The following is a 17,465-nucleotide window of genomic DNA, read 5'->3' on the forward strand; positions in this document are numbered from 1 at the left end:
CCTGCGCTCTAGAGCCCGCGTGCCACAACTGCTGAAGCCCGCGTGCCTAGAGCCTGTGCTCCACAACAAGAGAAGCCACCGCATTGAGAAGCCCACACACCACAATGAAGAGTAGCCCCCACTCGCCACAACTAGAGAAAGCCCGTGTGCAGCAACGAAGACCCAACGCAGTCAAGAATAAAATAAAGTAAAAATAAATTAAAAATTAATAATAATAATTATGCAAGATCCTGCATTTGGAAAACATAAAAACATGACATGAATATATGAGTCTTGCTTTATTAGAGGATGAAAATGCCTGTGTAGGGCTGATTCCCAAGTTGTGCCATGTTTCCTGAAAGAAGTAGAGAGAAAACTTGCTTATTTTAGGGGTAGTTCCGAGGAAAATCATGTGAGTAGGGGGTAGAGAAAATTCCACATGTACTGCATAATTGAGAAGATGACCTGAAAATAAGAAGAGGAGTGGTTTTTAAATTGTTTTTTGTTGATTTGATGCACGGTTTTCAACCTGACACTGGAGTCTGCAATTCCATAAGGGAATTGAAGTAAAAGGGTAAAAAGTTTTCTGGGGAAACTAAATAGAAACAATTTTCCAGTGAAAATTGTAAACCTATTTTATATACTTGGCATATTGTAATACATAACTTAATTTAACATTTTTTTGCTAATTTTTCCATGTAATGTTGTTCATCCTTCAAGTTTTCCTTGGTAGTTTTTCCCACTCATTCTGTGATAAATATGAAAGCAGCCAAAGGAAACACGTAATCACCAAGTCATAATGAGACAGCATTTGCAAAAGAATTTTGACAACCTGAGGACTAGCAGGTTCTGTTCAGTTTGGTCCAGGAGTAGAAAGAAGAGGTGGAGAGAGATGACAGAAGTTTAGATTTATATGTTGTGACTTGGAAATGAGAAAGAAACTTTGAAAGTGAGGATACTGGAATGAACTTCTTTCTTCACATTTGGGAGGAATTACATGCAGTATTCTTTGTTTACGGGGCTCAGAATAAAATCACAGACAAGAGAGGAAAAAGATAACTGGATTTGTAAACAACTGAGAACAGGCTTCAGTGCTTTGAATGCATTCTTCAGTTAACTTTGCTCCCCTTTTCCTTTCTGTGCCATCCTTGGCCTCTTTCCTCCCCTTGCTGGACTCTTTAATTTAATAGAGTTTCACAAGGATGTTTCGGTGCTGAACCCTGGCAGCTTTTATGCCTGGCTTGGCACTGTGCAGGTTTTATGTTCCTAAAAACTCTTCGAGGAAATGGATTAAGTATTTTTTAAAAGACAATTTCTTTTGAAAATGAGATCATCCTTGATGTGACATCTTACCTGAAAGAGAAATTTGATGTACTTCCAGTATAAGATGTGCTGTTTATATATAGAAAATAACATAAGTAATTTTTGGGACTTCCCTGGTGGCGCAGTGGTTGGGAATCCGCCTGGCAGTGCGGGGGACATTGGTTTGATCCCTGGTCTGGGAAGATCCCACATTGCCACAGAGCAGCTAAGCCTGCATGCCACAACTACTGAGCCCACGTGCCACAACTACTAAAGCCCGCGCACCTAGAACCCGCGCTCTGCAACAAGAGAAGCCACTGCAATGAGAGGCCCGTGCACCGCAACGAAGAGTAGCCCCCCTCACTGCAACTAGAGAAAGCCCGCGCGCAGCAGGGAAGACCCAATGCAGCCAAAAACAAATAAAATTAAATCTTTTTATTTTTTTATTTTTATTTTTTTAAATTTTATTTATTTATTTATGACTGTGTTGGGTCTTCGTTTCTGTGCGAGGGCTTTCTCTAGTTGCGGCAAGTGGGGGCCACTCTTCATCGCGGTGCGCGGGCCTCTCACTATCGTGGCCTCTCTTGTTGCGGACGGAGCACAGGCTCCAGACGCGCAGGCTCAGCAATTGTGGCTCACGGGCCTAGTCGCTCCGTGGCATGTGGGATCTTCCCAGACCAGGGCTTGAACCCGTGTCCCCTGCATTGGCAGGCAGATTCTCAACCACTGCGCCACCAGGGAAGCCCCCAAAATTAAATCTTTTTAAAAAGAAAATAACATAAGTAATTTTTTTATAAAGTGATGGCAGTAAATAATCATCACTCCAAATGCAAGGGTCCTTGGCATGTGGAATTGAAGGAACAGTTGCCTAATGAGTAGAAATTTACTTCTGGCTTTACTTGTCTCTGATTTTATCCCCGTGTACTTGGGAAAAAAAAATTATTTTCTAGAAACCAGGCTTCTTCCCTGTTAGAAGCAAATCTGACTTGGAAAGGATGGGCTGGGAGGGAGAGCCCGGTTTTGACTCTTTCTGGTTGTTGTTGCAGCTTACTGTCCTCTACTTCAGTTATCAAATTATGTAACAACTAGGCAGGAAAGTGAGGAGGAAACACTATGTCCTGTTCCTTTAACCCTAAAAGTAGACTGTATTAGGATTTATCTTCTGACAGTGGGAAGGAAGTGTAAGGAATGGAGGAGCGGCCTAGGTAAGGAATCCATGTTTCATTATCAGGAATCTAAAATTATTAGATGGCTTTGAAAGCGGTTCACGGTTATATGGGAAAATAGATTAATCAACAGGTTTTTTCTGTTTAATCATTCAGAGGTGAACACGTATGTGGATACTAGGTACCGTCTTTCCTGATTTTGCTGCTGATCCCATTATCTTTCCTTTAAAATCAGATCCTTTGTTGACATTTCTGTTTCGATTGATGTCACCCTCATTTTGCTGGTGACTGTTCACGAAACCTCGAAGGAAGACTCGAGTTTCTCCCCCCCCCCTCTTTACCCTAGCTCTGGTGATTTTTCTTCTTCTTACATACAGCCCTTCCTCTCAATTCCTGATGTAGCCACCCTGGCTCAGGCTGCCTGCACTATTGAAATTAACTCCTAGATCTTCCTCCACTTCTGTCACTGTGCCTACCTCCATTTCACCCTTAGTTCATTGGTTTTGGGTTACAAGAATAATACTCCTAAGACCCCATTTTGCTGTACTCACTTTCCTCCCTCCTAAGCTTCAGAAATCATAATTGGTTTCTACTGTTTACCATTCAGGTATGGGGGGAGCTCCTTTAGCTTCGACTTAAGCTGTGAGATCATCAAGGTGATCTCACTGATGCTAATAAACAAGGATATCCTTTCCTCTGGTTGGTGGGGGTGGGGGGGAAGGTGCTGTGCTTACAAAGCTTGACTGACCGAAGAGGTGCCCTTCTCTTCTCTGTTGGCACTAACAAGAAAGAAGTATGGTAGTGACAAGCTTGGAGGTATAGTAAGGAAATCTTTGAGGTCTACTGGAAGATTTGAGTCTCCTCGTTGAAGGCCTACAAAATGAGTATAAACTTCTTAGCTATTGTTCATGCTCTTTGACAGCCTGGCACCTGTTGTCTTCTCCAAGCTTGTTTTCCGTTAATTACTTACAGGAGATTCCACTTGTAGCCAAAATTTTTTTTTGTTTGTTTTGTGAATACCAACATTCCCACTTCTACACCATTGATTATGATGTCCAGATGTCCCTTCTCCTTTAAACCATACAGTTTTTCCAGTATTCCCCCCAAACCTTTCTTTGTGATCACCGCTACCATATATACTATTGGAAGTTCTGAAATTTAATACACCTTGGTTTCTAATATCATTTTGTTCATTCAGTAAAAATTTGTTGAGTGCTTATTACATATCAAGTAGTATGCTGGGGATTCAACTGAAAAAGAGAATTTCCTTGTCCTTGGGAGTTCACATTTTCATGAGAGAAACAAGTATACCACCGAGTAAGATCACGTAGGATTGAGAAAAGCCAGGTAAACTTATTTGTGATAGGGAGGGGGCAGTCAGGGAAGATTTTCTGTAGGTAAGCAATTTTCAGAACTAAAATCTCCCAAAGTTTTATGGCAGTATGTTTTGATCCATGTTTTTAATATTTAAAGCTTATTTATTTATTTATTTATTTGTCCCCTTGTTCTTAACTGTTAACTTTTGTAAACATTTATATCCCTAAATGGATGTGGCAACTAACTGGTTACTATCTTCTTAATCATAGATCTCTGAGTGTTGATCTAGGAAACACCTCTGAGTGCTCTTTAGACAAAATAAACCTACATTTCCTCACAGGTGCCACAGCCCTATTACTGATTATTTGAAATTTTTACACTGTTGAGTCCAAAAGAGCTCACAGATGGGCTGATCCAAAAAATCAAATTACTGGGGTTTTGTTGCAACCAGATTCTGATTCAGTGGGGTGGGGCAGGGACTGAGGTTTTATTTTTCTAAAAAGCTTCCTGGTAATGCTGAAGCTGCTAATAGATTGAATATGTTTTGAGTAGCAGAGTTTCAGAGTATCTCTTTAGAGTTGAAGAGATAAAGAATTAAGATAAAAACAGGTTGAAGGTATATTTTCTTCTATTTATATGGATGGATCCTGCAGTCTGTACATCCTAACTCTCATTTACTGTCAGTCATCTAAATCAACTAATTTCCCAGCTGGGTTGGGCTCCTATCCCTGCACCCAGAGACAAGTGAATCTTGCCAGTGATTTGACTAGAAAGCTTCTGTTCTCCACCCCCCACCCCACCCCAGGGGTGAGTCTTCTCCATGTCATGGGGAGCTATGATAAGATATGCACCCACCTAATTGAAGCATGTGCTATGATTCCCTGAGTTCCCCAGCCACTGAGTAATAGGAAACCCCATCTTTAGCAGAAGGAAGTGTTCCTTTTGGCATTCTGCCTCCATCCAACTGGTTTGTGTAACTGTTGGGCTCCAGGAATGACTTCTGAGGCAAGTCTGTATCCTACAGTGTGTAATCAGGAACTGGAAGAAAATTTATCTTCAGCTTTTAAGATTCCCAGTCGAAATTCTCATAACTTGTAGGAAGCTTGGCAGTTGAGTGACCTGCCCATGACCTGGGAAAGGAACCTGCCAGAGTGAAATGCAACTGTCTCTTTATTCTGCCTGAGTATTTCCCCTGATGAATTTCTATGGATCTTTTCCTGACTCTTCTATTCTGCAGGTATTCTTTCTTTCTTTATTTTTGGCTGCATTGGGTCTTTGTTGCTGCGAACAGGCTTTCTCTAGTTGCGGCGAGCAGGGGCTACTCTTCGTTGCGGTGCACGGGCTTCTCATTGCAGTGGCTTCTCTTGTTGTGGAGCACAGGCTCTAGGTGCGTGGGCTTCAGCAGTTGTGGCACGTGGGCTCAGTAGTTGTGGCTCACGGGCTCTAGAGTGCAGGCTCAGTAGTTGTGGCACATGGGCTTCATTGCTCCGCAGCATGTGGGATCTTCCCGGCCCAGGGCTCAAACCTGTGTCCCCTGCATTGGCAGGCGGATTATTAACCACAGCGCCACCAGGGAAGTCCTCTGCAGGTATTCTTGTTGAGTGCAGACAGGAAAGCAGTTGCTACAGGCAATTTGTTCCTGACTCTTTACAACTAAATCTAGAAAGAATTATTTCTGTTGCCTTTCTTGGGAACTTTCCTATGGAATTTCCCCCCACAGATTGGACTGCAACAGTGGCTTTTAGATTCAAGAGATCTAAAAAATGTTAGATCTGAGAAATGTTGTTGATGACAGGCTGGCGAGAAGCAGTTGGTAAATGGCCTGGTACAGGGGTTTTCAAACTTTAGCCTGTATCCCTTAGGGGTCCTGCACCTCTAGGGTTTCTGATTTAGCCGGTCTGGAGTAAGCTGGAGAATTTGTGCCCATCCTCATTCCTTCCCATGTCTTGTGATGTGGTTACATGAAAAGCAATTGGCGATAACCAGAGAGGTGGGCACATGTCCACAATAGTACATTGTGATCATCATCATTACCTCCCAGTCCTTGTAGATTTGTTACTTGCTTTTTAAAAAAAAACAAAAGCAAACCACTGAGGCCCAAAGAAACAGCACCTCTTCTAATGTTGGAACATGAACATGGTTGGTAACCCAGCTCACCTCCTATGAGGCTTTTTGGTTTGTGCTAGTAGAGACCTGATTGTCTAGAGTTAAGGGATAGGATGGGGGCAGCTGGGAAACTTGCTCCTTACCCACCTTCCTATCACAGAAATACATGTTGGTTTTTTTTAATTTTTAAAATTTATATAATTTTTGACTTCCCTGGTGGCACAGTGGTTGAGAATCTGCCTGCTAATGCAGGGGACACAGGTTCGAGCCCTGGTCTGGGAAGATCCCATATGCCGCGGAGCAACTAGGCCCGTGAGCCACAACTACTGAGCCTGCGCGTCTGGAGCCTGTACTCCGCAACAGGAGAGGCCACGATAGAGGCCCACGCACCGCGATGAAGAGTGGCCCCCGCTTGCCGCAACTAGAGAAAGCCCTCGCACAGAAACGAAGACCCAACACAGCCAAAAATAAATAAATAAATAAATAATTTTAAAAAAATTATATAATTTTTAAAGGTCACTTTCCATCTACAGTTACTACAAAACATTTGGCTATATTCCCCATGTTGTATAATACGTTTGAGTCTATCTTACACCCAATATATTGTACCTGCCCCCTGCCACTAGTAACCACTAGTTTGTTCTCTGTATCTGTGAGTCTGCTTCTTTTATGTTACATTCACTAGTTTTTTGTAAAAATACATGTTTTTCAAGATGATCCATTTTAAACCCAAAAGTAATTTGGGTTTTTGACAACTGAGATAGGGAAAGGGAAGGGAGAGTTTTGTTGATCTGACTCTTTTCATCCCTCCAAATCCCTTAGGTGTGCCTTGCTTACATCACACAATTTGTTTTTGGTAGCATTCCTTGTTCTCAAAGGTGACTAATGAGATGCTTTCTATTGCAGCAGTTCTGGAGCATCCCAGGAGGGACACAATGATTTGGACCTTCGTCTTAGTGACCTTCCTTCAGATGAAGAGGAAGTCATCAACAGTTCTGATGAAGACAATGTCAGCTCTGCTTCTAGTAAAGGGGAGCCTGACCTGCTGGAAGATAAACAAGTATGTTGTTGGTATTTAAATATTTCTACTTTTGTGTTTATTGGCCTCTCAGGACACTCAGAAGTAATATTTATTAACATGATAGGCATAAAATCCCTGCTTAGTTTTTTAGTTTAGTTTAGTTTTTAGTTTAGTTTTAGTTTTTTTAAACTTATAAAACCTCTTTCTAGTTCAAATTTAATTCCTGCTATAATGTGGTGCCTGAGATGTTTTCATATTTCCAAGAATGTATCGCTTCGAGATTATTTAGTAATTTTTGAGAAATTATTTTTGGTAATGTCCATTGGTTTTCTTTTGAAAACAAAAACCCCTTTTAGGATTGCTCCTTGAACTGCCGGTGATTCTACTGGAAAGAAAGGCATTAGATGCATTTCAGACTCATTCAAATCTTTTTAGGGATAGAATAAAGATTGCTGTCAGCAGTACATCAGGATTTGCTTTGAAATAATCCAGTATGTGTGTGTTTTCTGTATACATGAAGCAGGATTGTCCATGTACTGGTAATTATTTAAGATGTGTCACAGATACATGGGGGTTCATTATATTGTTTCTCTAGTTTGATATGAGTATCTATTTCATTTTAAATTATAATTCTTTGAATAAATAAATAATTACAATGGAAAAAATTAGTATATCAGCAATATCCCCAGAATGTGTTAAAAATGTTACAGGAGGATGGAATTTGAAAGGATTCATATAGCAAGCATATCAAGCCATAGAGAAAATCCATGTCACTTAACTCCTATGTCATAATTATCAAACCATTATGCTTCCTGCTTAATACATTTTTGCTTTGTTTAAACTCATTTTCAGCCTTAAATGAAGGGCACATGTTGTGTAATTGTCTAGTTTTAAATTCTAGTGCCACCACCTATGGTCTGAGTAACCTTGGGCAAATTATTTAACCTCTTTAGGCTAAAGAGCCCCATGTTATGAAGAAAAAGATAGTACTTATTTTGGGAAAGGGGGAAAAAACATAGTACTTATCTCATAGAATTGTGACAACTAAATTAGTTGATGTGTGTACAGTCTTGGAATACTGTCTAGCACATGGTAAGAACTCAATGACTTTTTGTTATTTATTACTTGCAAGACTTCATCTCTATGCTGTAAAGTATTGGATCGTGGAGTTGGGAGAAACCACTAGTTTCTTTTGGGGGGTGATGAAAATGTTCTAAAGTTAGATTGCGGTGATGGTTGCACAACCCTGAATATATTAAAAACCATTGAATTATACACTTTAAAAGTGCAAAAATATATTGTATGGAATGCAAATTATATCTCAATAAAGTTGTTAAAGAAAATTAAAAATCCTGATAAAGGGGAAATGATAGTGCTAAGTGGAAGATTAGTACAGAGTCATGCATATCATGTAGTCCTATGTACATCAGCCCAGGATGGGCCACAAATGTGGCTTTAGCCAACTAATAACTCAAGGAAAGAAGGTGATAGCAGTTTCTAAAAGAAGAAGTCTTTGGTGTAGAAGCATAGGAAGAGACCTTCTTTTATAACTTCTTTGATTTTAAATTTCTCAATTTATACAATGGGACAATAATGTTGTTCTGAGGCTCAAACAGGATAATAGTTGCGGAAACACTTCGTAAGTCAAGAAAGTTTATGCACATTAAACATGTATAGGTCTTCCCTGGTGGCACAGTGGTTAAGAATCTGCCTGCCAATGCAGGGGGCACGGGTTCGAGCCCTGGTCCGGGAAGATCCCACATGCCATGGAGCAACTAATCCCGTGCGCTCTAGAGCCCACGAGCCACAACTACTGAGCCTGTGTGCCACAACTACTGAAGCCTGTGCACCCTAGAGCCCGTGCTCCGCAACAAGAGAAGCCACCGCAACGAGAAGCCTGCACACCACAACCAAGAGTAGCCCCCGCTCGCCGCAACTAGAGAAAGCCCTTGCACAGCAACGAAGGCCCAATGCAGGCAAAAATAAATAAATAAAATAAATAAATTTTTTAAAAAAATGTATAATATACTTCTATAATTGTGTTTGTGGTAGGTTATATTAGTTTCCTAGGGAAGTCGTCACAAAGTACCACAAACCGAGTGGCTTGAAAACAGAAATTTATTGTTTAACAGTTCTGGAGGTCAGAATTCCAAAATCAACATGTTGGCAAGGCCATGCTCTCTCTGAAACCTGTTAGGGAGAATCTTTTCTTTCTTCTTCCTTGTGGTTTGCCGGCAATCCTTGGAGTTCCTTGGCTTATAGCTACAGCACTTCAAACTCTGCCTCCATCGTCACATGGTGTGCACCCTTCATGTGTGTGTGGCTGTGTCTCCTCTTCTTATAAGGACAACAATCAGATTAGATTAGGTACCCACCATAATCCAATATGACCTCATTTTAACTTACTGATTACATCTGAAACAACCCTGTTTCCAAATAAGGTCACATTCTGAGGTCCTGGGGGTTAGGACTTGAACATTTATTTTGGAGGGATATAGTTCAAACCATAACAGGTACCATATTCCATGGACATATAATGGGCATATCACTGATACGTGTCTAGATGCCAGTAACATTCCCTCATGAAAGTGCCAGACTCAGTCTTAGTAGGAGGAGAAAAGAAAGAACATGTGCCGCTGTGCCCTTGTCTTAACTTTGTGAAGGAAAAGCAAGCTGATGTTCAAAAAGTTATTCCTGGAAAGATAAAAGTATCACCATTAAAGGAAGAAAATTACCGCTGCACCACACCTGTGTGCCTGTGCTTATCTATGTGCAGGTACTGAGGTTTTTAACCAAAATCTGTCTCTGCTTATAACTTGGTATAAGCCCCAGAATCTGAATGATTTTTTTTGTTTGTTTTTAAATATTTATTTATTTATTTGGCTGCGCTGGGTCTTAGTTGCAGCACGCAGGATCTTTAGTTGAGGCATGCAGGAACTTTAGTTGTGGCGCGTGGGATCTTTTAGTTGCACCCTGCGGGATCTTTAGTTGCAGCCTGAGGGATCTTTAGTTGTGGCATGCGGGCTCCTAGTTGCAGCATGCAGGATCTAGTTCCCTGACCAGGAATCGAACCTGGGCCCCCTGCATTGGGAGCACGGAGTCTTAGCCACTGGACCACCAGGGAAGTCCCCAGAATCTGACTGATGTTGATGGAACATATTTGGGGTGGGGGTGAATAGCCATGCTAATTTTTTTTTTTCCTCCAAGTTTTTAATTTTATATTTTTTGATCTTTACTTTCAGTGCTTAATAAATGATTGTTTAAAAATGAGATCTATTCATTCTGCTTCATTGTGGTTAGAATATTCACCACTGTTCACCCCTCCTAAATATTGACTTCCCTGCATTTTTTACCCCCAAATTTTCTTTGTAAAATAGCTCATCTGATATATACCCTCACGAAGAGAGGCGAAAACCTAAGAGAATATTGTTTTTTAGAAGTTAATCATGTGTCACCTCATTTTGGGGATAATTTGATGATAAGGATATGTTTCTCAGGCAGATCTGGTTGTTCAGTTTTTTGCTTTTTAGTAGAACTCTTGAGTAATATAGCAGAGGCCTTTTATGAATTCTGTTTAAAAGTAATGGATAAATTTCACTGAATTTTACTTGTAGTGAACAAATATGAAAAGAAGAGAACAGAGTTAAGAATTTACAAAGCTGGGTCTGGGCTGTTATCAGGAGATCGGAACATAAAACTGGATTTCAGATCAAAGGTTCTGTTTTGGAATTTGTTTGAATTATTTTATGGCCTTGACAAAGTAATTTCATTTGTGGCCCATGTTTCAACTTCCATGACTGTATACTTTGGGTAGATGCAGTTATTTAACAGGCAGTCTCCTTTGAAATGCGTTGTAATTTAAGTGAGGACTTTCATTAACTGAGAAGTTAAGATACCAAATAAGGCCTCTCTCTCGCAGTTTTACATCATTGTTTGACTTGGGTCGGAATCGTTGTTCTTACAAGTTGAAGTTAATATAGAGCTTTTTATTTTGTTTTGGTTTTTGGTTATCTTTGACTTTCTGTCTATTTTGAAAATGGTTGTAATCCACTGAATCATTTTCTGATAGTGACTGTCCCTCTCTAGCTCTGTAGTCTTCCTACTTTAAAAGGTAAAGTAGACAATAGAATACACAGACTCCTAGAATTTTAGAATTGCAAAAGGCCTTAATCGTCTAGTCCAACACCCTACTCTTTTACATGATGAAATAGCTATAATGAGCTTTTTGTTTGTTTCAGTTTACATATTCATGTTACTCAACACATATTCAAAAGCAATGTGCTCTGGTCTTAGATTCTGAGAAGGTGGCAGCCACCCTTGTACACTTGCTTATTCAGGCATCTTAAGTGCATAGTGAACCAGGCTCTGCGGTCTGCACAGAAGGGGGCAAGGGTGAATAAGGTTACAGACTAGAGAGAATTCAGACGTGTCAGCAAATAAACACAATCCACTGGGTTAAGCCCTAAAAATTCTCCACTAATAAGAGAATAATCTTGGGACTTCCTTGGCAGTCCAGCAGTTAAAGACTCTGCAGTTCCACTGCAAGGGGCGTGGGTTCAATCCCTGGTTGAGGAACTAAGATCCCGCATGCTGAGCGGTGCGGCCAAAAAAATTTTTTTAAAAAAAGAGAATAATCTTGTCATTTGGGGATGGTAGGGAGAGAATATCAAGGCAGGCTTCATAAAGGAGGAATCCTTTGAGTGCCTGTCACCTTAAAGGATGAGTTGAAATATGACAAGCAGAAATCTTTGGGAGAGGGGGAGGTGGTGAGGAGAGATGTTGAAGCAGAAGGACAGACATGTAAAGGCAGAGCACACTTGGAGTTGCAACGTGGTGGTTGCAATTTGGCTGGATACACAGTGTGGAGGAGTAGGAATGAAACTAGTGGAGATAACTAGACACATTGTGGAGTGTCTTCTAAACATAGCAAAGAAAGTTCAGTCTTTGTTGCCCATAGGTGATAGGGAGCTGCTAATGTAGCTCAACCTGAGAACTAATGTGATTATATTTGCATTTTAGAACTAGTACTCTGGTGGCCGTGGAGAGAATGGGTTACAGTGGGGTAAATCTAGAGCAAGGAAGCCATTTAGGTTACTGCAGTAATGTAGGCAAGAAATAAGGAGGCAATATGGAAGGAGAGGAAAGGATTAATAAAATATTCAGAAGCACAAATCAACAGGGCTTGATAACTTAATTGTGATCATAGAGTGTGGAGAAGAAAGTAGAGTCCAGGTTTCTGGCTTTGGTCAGTAGGTATATACAGTACCTAGCAACGAGTGACTGAAGGCCATCAAATGCTTTATTCTTTTTTTTTTTTTTTTAACATCTTTATTGGAGTATAATTGCTTTACAATGGTGTGTTAGTTTCTGCTTTATAACAAAGGGAATCAGCTATACATATACATATATCCCCATATCTCCTGCCTCTTGCTTCTCCCTCCCACTCTCCCTATCCCACCCCTCTAGGTGGACACAAAGCACCGAGCTGATCTCCCTGTGCTATGCGGCTGCTTCCCACTAGCTATCTGTTTTACATTTGGTAGTGTATATAAGTCCATGCCAGTCTCTCACTTAGTCCCAGCATACCCTTCCCCCTCCCCGTGTCCTCAAGTCCATTCTCTACATCTGTGTCTTTATTCCTGTCCTGCCCCTAAAATGCTTTATTCTTTATGAATCTTTTCCTGATTATGATTACACCACTCCCTGATTATGATCCTTCCCTCCTTCAAGATATCAGCACATTTCATAGTTGTCCTTATGCATAGTTATTTGTATATATGGTTTGATCCCTTGTTCACTTCTTGAAGACTGGAGCTATTTCTTATTTATCTTTAATCTCCTCTTCTAACATCTACTTTCATGCCCCGTTTCAGAACTATGAAATCAGAATTTCCAAGACAGTTACCTAGGAATCTGAAATTTAAGAGCTGCCTGGTGGTTCTAGTGATCAGTAATGTTTTCAGACAGCTGTAGAGCAATGAATTAGCTGACGGTGCAGCTGTTTTCTACTACTAACCTTGCTATCAAATTATGGATATTGAATTACTAATGTCAGATTTTTAAATGATGGAGTAAAAATGGTACATTCTTCCTTTTGGGAATGATCTCAGAATAACAAGGAGGATAAGAAATATAAACTCTGCCTTCAGTGATATTAGGAGACAGCTAAAACCCTAAATCACAATATGTGAGTAAGGGCTACCATGAAGTTCCAGTTTCTCCATATACTCACCAATACTCGTTATTTTCTGAATTCTGATTATACCATTCTGTGGGTATGAAGTGATATCTCATTGTGGTTTTAATGCATTTCCCTGATGACTAATTATGTTAAACATCTTTCATATAGTTATTGGCTCTTCTTAAATCTTCTTTAGTGAAATGTCTATTCACCTCTTTTACCCATTTTTAACAGAGTTTTATTGAATTATAAGAATTTTTTATGTATTCTGGATACAAAATTCATGATTTGCAAGTATTTTTTCTCACCTATGGCTTATCTTTTTCTTTTCTTTTTTTTTAAAATTTATTTTATTTATTTTATTTTTGGCTGTGTCGGGTCTTTGTTGCTGCGTGGGCTTTCTCTAGTTGCGGCGAGTGGGGGCTACTCTTCATTGCAGTGTGCGGGCTTCTCACTGTGGTGGCTTCTCTTGTTGCAGAGCTCGGGGTCTAGGTGCACGGGCTTTAGTAGTTGTGGCGCGTGGACTCAGTAGTTGTGGTGCACAGGCTTAGTTGCTCTGCAGCATGTGGGATCTTCCTGGACCAGGGCTCGAATCCATGTCCCCTGCATTGGCAGGCAGATTCTTAACCACTGCACCACCAGGGAAGTCCTCTTTTTATTTTCTTTATGGTGTCTTTTGAAGCATAAAAAATTTTAACGTATGACGTTCAGTCTAGCAATATATTTTTTTTTATGGATCATGCTTTTGGTGTTATATCTAAAAACTGTTAGCCTAAACCAAAGTCACAAAGATTTTCTTTTTTTTTTTTTTTTTAATAAATTTATTTATTTATTTATTTATTTATTTATTTATGGCTGTGTTGGGTCTTCGCCTCTGTGCGTGGGCTTCCTCTAGTTGCTGCGAGCGGGGGCCACTCTTCATCGCGGTGCGTGGGCCTCTCACTATCGCAGCCTCTCTTGTTGCAGAGCACAGGCTCCAGACGCGCAGGCTCAGTAGTTGTGGCTCACAGGCCCAGTTGCTACGCGGCATGTGGGATCTTCCCAGACCAGGGCTCGAACCCGTGTCCCCTACATTGACAGGCGGATTATCAACCACTGCACCACCAGGGAAGCCCAAGATTTTCTTCTAGAAGCTTTATAACTTTAGCTCTTACATTTAACTCTATGATAAATTTTCAGTTAATTTTTGTATATGGTATCAGGTAGAGTATAAATTCATCTTTTTGCTTGTGGATATCCAGTTGTTCCAGCAATTTTCAACCATTTGTTGAAAATAAAGAAAAAAACCCCAACTATCTTTCCATTGAATTGCCTTGACAACTTTGTCAAAAATCCATTGACCAGGGACTTCCCTGGTGGCGCAGTGGTTAAGACTCCGTGCTTCCAATGCAGGGAGCCCAAGTTCGATCCCTGGTTGGGGAACTAGATCCCAAATGCATGCCACAACTAAGAGTTCACATGCCACAACTAAGGAGCCTGCAAGCCACAACTAAGACCCGGGGCAACCAAATAAATAAATAAATACATTAAAAAAAGAAGTTAAAAAAAATCCATTGACCATAAATTTAAGGGTTTACTTCTCTCAATTTTTTTCCTGTTGATCTACACATCTGTCTTTATGCCAGTACCTACCATTTTTTCCCCAAAATTTATAATCTCAGCTTCTAGAAAAGAAACACATACTTTATAGTCACCATTCCCAGTGCTGCCTCTGAATCACTGTCACCCTTTGTCTCACTGACTTGCCATGCAACACCTGAGATCTGAGATATTTAATGTTTAAATATCAGAATTTTAAGGTTGAAAGTTCAACACTCTAATTTTACAGAGGAGGAATGTCAGGCCCACCATAGTTGTTCTCCTAAGTTAAAGTATTGTTGTCCCCTGCTATAATATCTGCCTAGGGATAACATTATTATGGAGTCACTCTGCACAATTCTCTTTAACCCAGGCCCCGGCAGAGCAAGGTCCTGAAGAGGGGGGAAAAAAAAGGTTCAGAGTAGAGTCTTAACAAGGGGAGAGTGATAAAAAGAGGAAAGGAAATAAAAGGTAGATGCCAAAAGTAAGGTACATCTACTTGAAAATTTTGGATAGAGCTGATACACATTTTAAGTGGTTCTACTTATTAAATGTTTCAGCACCTGTAGTGTGCCTAGATTTATTTAGAGCTAGTAATAAAACCTCCTCTTGACCTTTAAGGAACCTCACATCATTTGAAAATGGAGCGTGCAGTACCAAGGCTTCAGTTCTTTCGGTGGTTTAGGTTTCTGTTTTTAATTTTTAATGCAGTTCTTCTGGCTTTCTAATTTTTAAAAGACATACTGTATTTTACAAATCTTAAACTTCCTTCCTAGCTACAGACGACATAGAGAAATCATTATAATAGTTAGAAAGCATTGATTTGCTAAAATATTTTTCAAAATAACAGTTATCTGTGTGTGTATACGTGTATGGCATACATAGTCATGGTTATTAGTGCCTGACTGATACATGGCCTTTAAGATCAGGCTGTGCTTAGGACTGCTTCCTGAGGAATGTTATCTACATGTCATTTAAAAGGTAAGTGAATGGAGTTGTTCAGTTGAGCAGAACTTATCCAGCGTTTTAGTAGCAATCATTCAACAACCTGTCTTAGAAAAGAGGAATGAATGGGGGATAGGGGTAAAATTCATCTATCTAATTGTCCCTTTAAAAAATAGAGCTAAAGTCAAGTAGCAAGGCTAATTAGACCAGACTGTTACTCACTCGGAATTAATAACTGATTGTTCTTTAAAGATTATTTTTGGGGACATCCCTGGCAGTCTAGTTGTTAAGACTGCGTGCTTCCAATGTAGGGGCACGGGTTCAACCCCTGGTCAAGAAACTAAGATCCCGGGCTTCCCTGGTGGCACAGTGGTTGAGAGTCCGCCTGCCGGTGCAGGGGGCACGGGTTCGGGCCCTGGTCTGGGAGGATCCCACATGCCGCGGAGCGACTGGGCCCGTGAGCCACAGCTACTGAGCCTGCGCGTCTGGAGCCTGTGCTCCGCAACAGGAGAGGCCGCGACGGTGAGAGGCCCGCGCACCGCGATGAGGGGTGCCCCCCGCTCGCCGCAACTAGAGAAAGCCCTCGCACAGAAACGAAGACCCAACACAGCCAAAAATAAATAATAAATAAAAATTAAAAAAAAAAAAAAAAAAAAGAAACTAAGATCCCGCATGACGTGCGGCACGGCCAAAAAAAAATAAGATTATTTTTGTAAGTAGTTGATTTCATAGCTTACTTTGAATATTTTTTGGATGACAATACCTATATTCTGATGGAGGGTTAGGATTTCTTGATATTGTATGTAAATTCTTCTGTAGTAAAATATGAAAACATGGAAGCGACAAATGCACACTGTGAGGTTAGTGTTTACTCCTGGAGAAGGAGAGGACCTTAAATGTTATATATAATAATTTGTTTCATAAAAAGATTTAAACCAAATATTGCAGAATGTTTGGATTTGTAAAATCTTGAGGGGAGAGGAGAGGAGATATACGTGGGTATATGTTTAGCAGTGAATGTTTGTAGGGACATGCCATGATTAGCAGCAGATAATGAAGAGAGATTCAGTGTGTAATAGAATTTCTGGGTTAGATATTGGGAAATCTGTGTTCTCGTCCCAACTCTGCTAATAATCAACTTTGAAGCTTGGCAAATCCCTGTTTTAAATGGGTGTTCTTTGGGATTCTGCTCTTGGTCCAATTCTGACTTTATATATTCCTTGTGTTTCATCTCCTTCACTTCCAGGACTTCTACCATGTTCGATTCAGTGGTTTTCGATACACTAAAAAAAAGAATCTAAAAATAAAGTTCTTATATTTCTTATATCTATATCTGTGTGACTTCTTATGAGAATAGAAATGATTATAATTAAAAAAACCTAAATTTTAACATGGTGTAAAACCTTGAGGAATCCTCTTCCTATTTACTCATTTAAATGTCACCAATGCTTTAAGTTAATAAAAGTGTTTTAATGTATACAGAACATAAACAGACATACTTTAAAAAAATCATTAAACTGTAATTTTCAGAAGAGCTTCATTCATTGTTAAACTGCATCTATTTCTTTTTAATAATAACTTTTTCTTAACATCTTTATTGGAGTATAATTGCTTTACAATGTGTTAGTTTCTGCTGTATAACAAAGTGAATCAGCTTATACATATGCATATATCCCTATTTCTCCTCCCTCTTGCATCTCCCTCCCACCCTCCCTATCCCACCCCTCTAGGTGGACACAGAACACCGTGCTGATCTCCCTGTGCTGTGTGGCTGCTTCCCACTAGCTATCTATTTCATGTTTGCTAGTGTATATATGTCATTGCCACTCTCTCACTTCGTCCCAGTTTACCCTTCCCCCTCCCCGTGTCC

The 17,465-nt window shown here is 40.2% G+C and overlaps 1 protein-coding gene across 8 annotated transcripts in view; it reads left to right on the plus strand.

Annotated features, from left to right (window-relative positions):
- Nucleotides 1–17,465, plus strand: part of FGD6 (FYVE, RhoGEF and PH domain containing 6) — a 110,313-nt gene that overhangs the window by 31,446 nt on the left and 61,402 nt on the right. For 6 of the 8 annotated variants that reach the window (XR_014252175.1, XR_014252176.1, XM_082418786.1 and 3 more), the window contains one exon: nt 6,777–6,930. Coding sequence is in view for 6 of the 8 variants with exons in the window: in XM_082418786.1 (XP_082274912.1) it covers nt 6,777–6,930 (154 nt within the window). In the remaining 2 variants the exon portion in view is untranslated. The remainder of the gene's footprint in view (nt 1–6,776; nt 6,931–17,465) is intronic. The other 2 variants (XM_082418790.1, XM_082418787.1) reach the window with 1 other exon arrangement.

This window comes from Balaenoptera physalus, assembly GCF_965194825.1.
Source record: "Balaenoptera physalus genome assembly, chromosome: 13".
In the NCBI taxonomy this organism is placed as follows: Eukaryota; Metazoa; Chordata; class Mammalia; order Artiodactyla; family Balaenopteridae; genus Balaenoptera; species Balaenoptera physalus.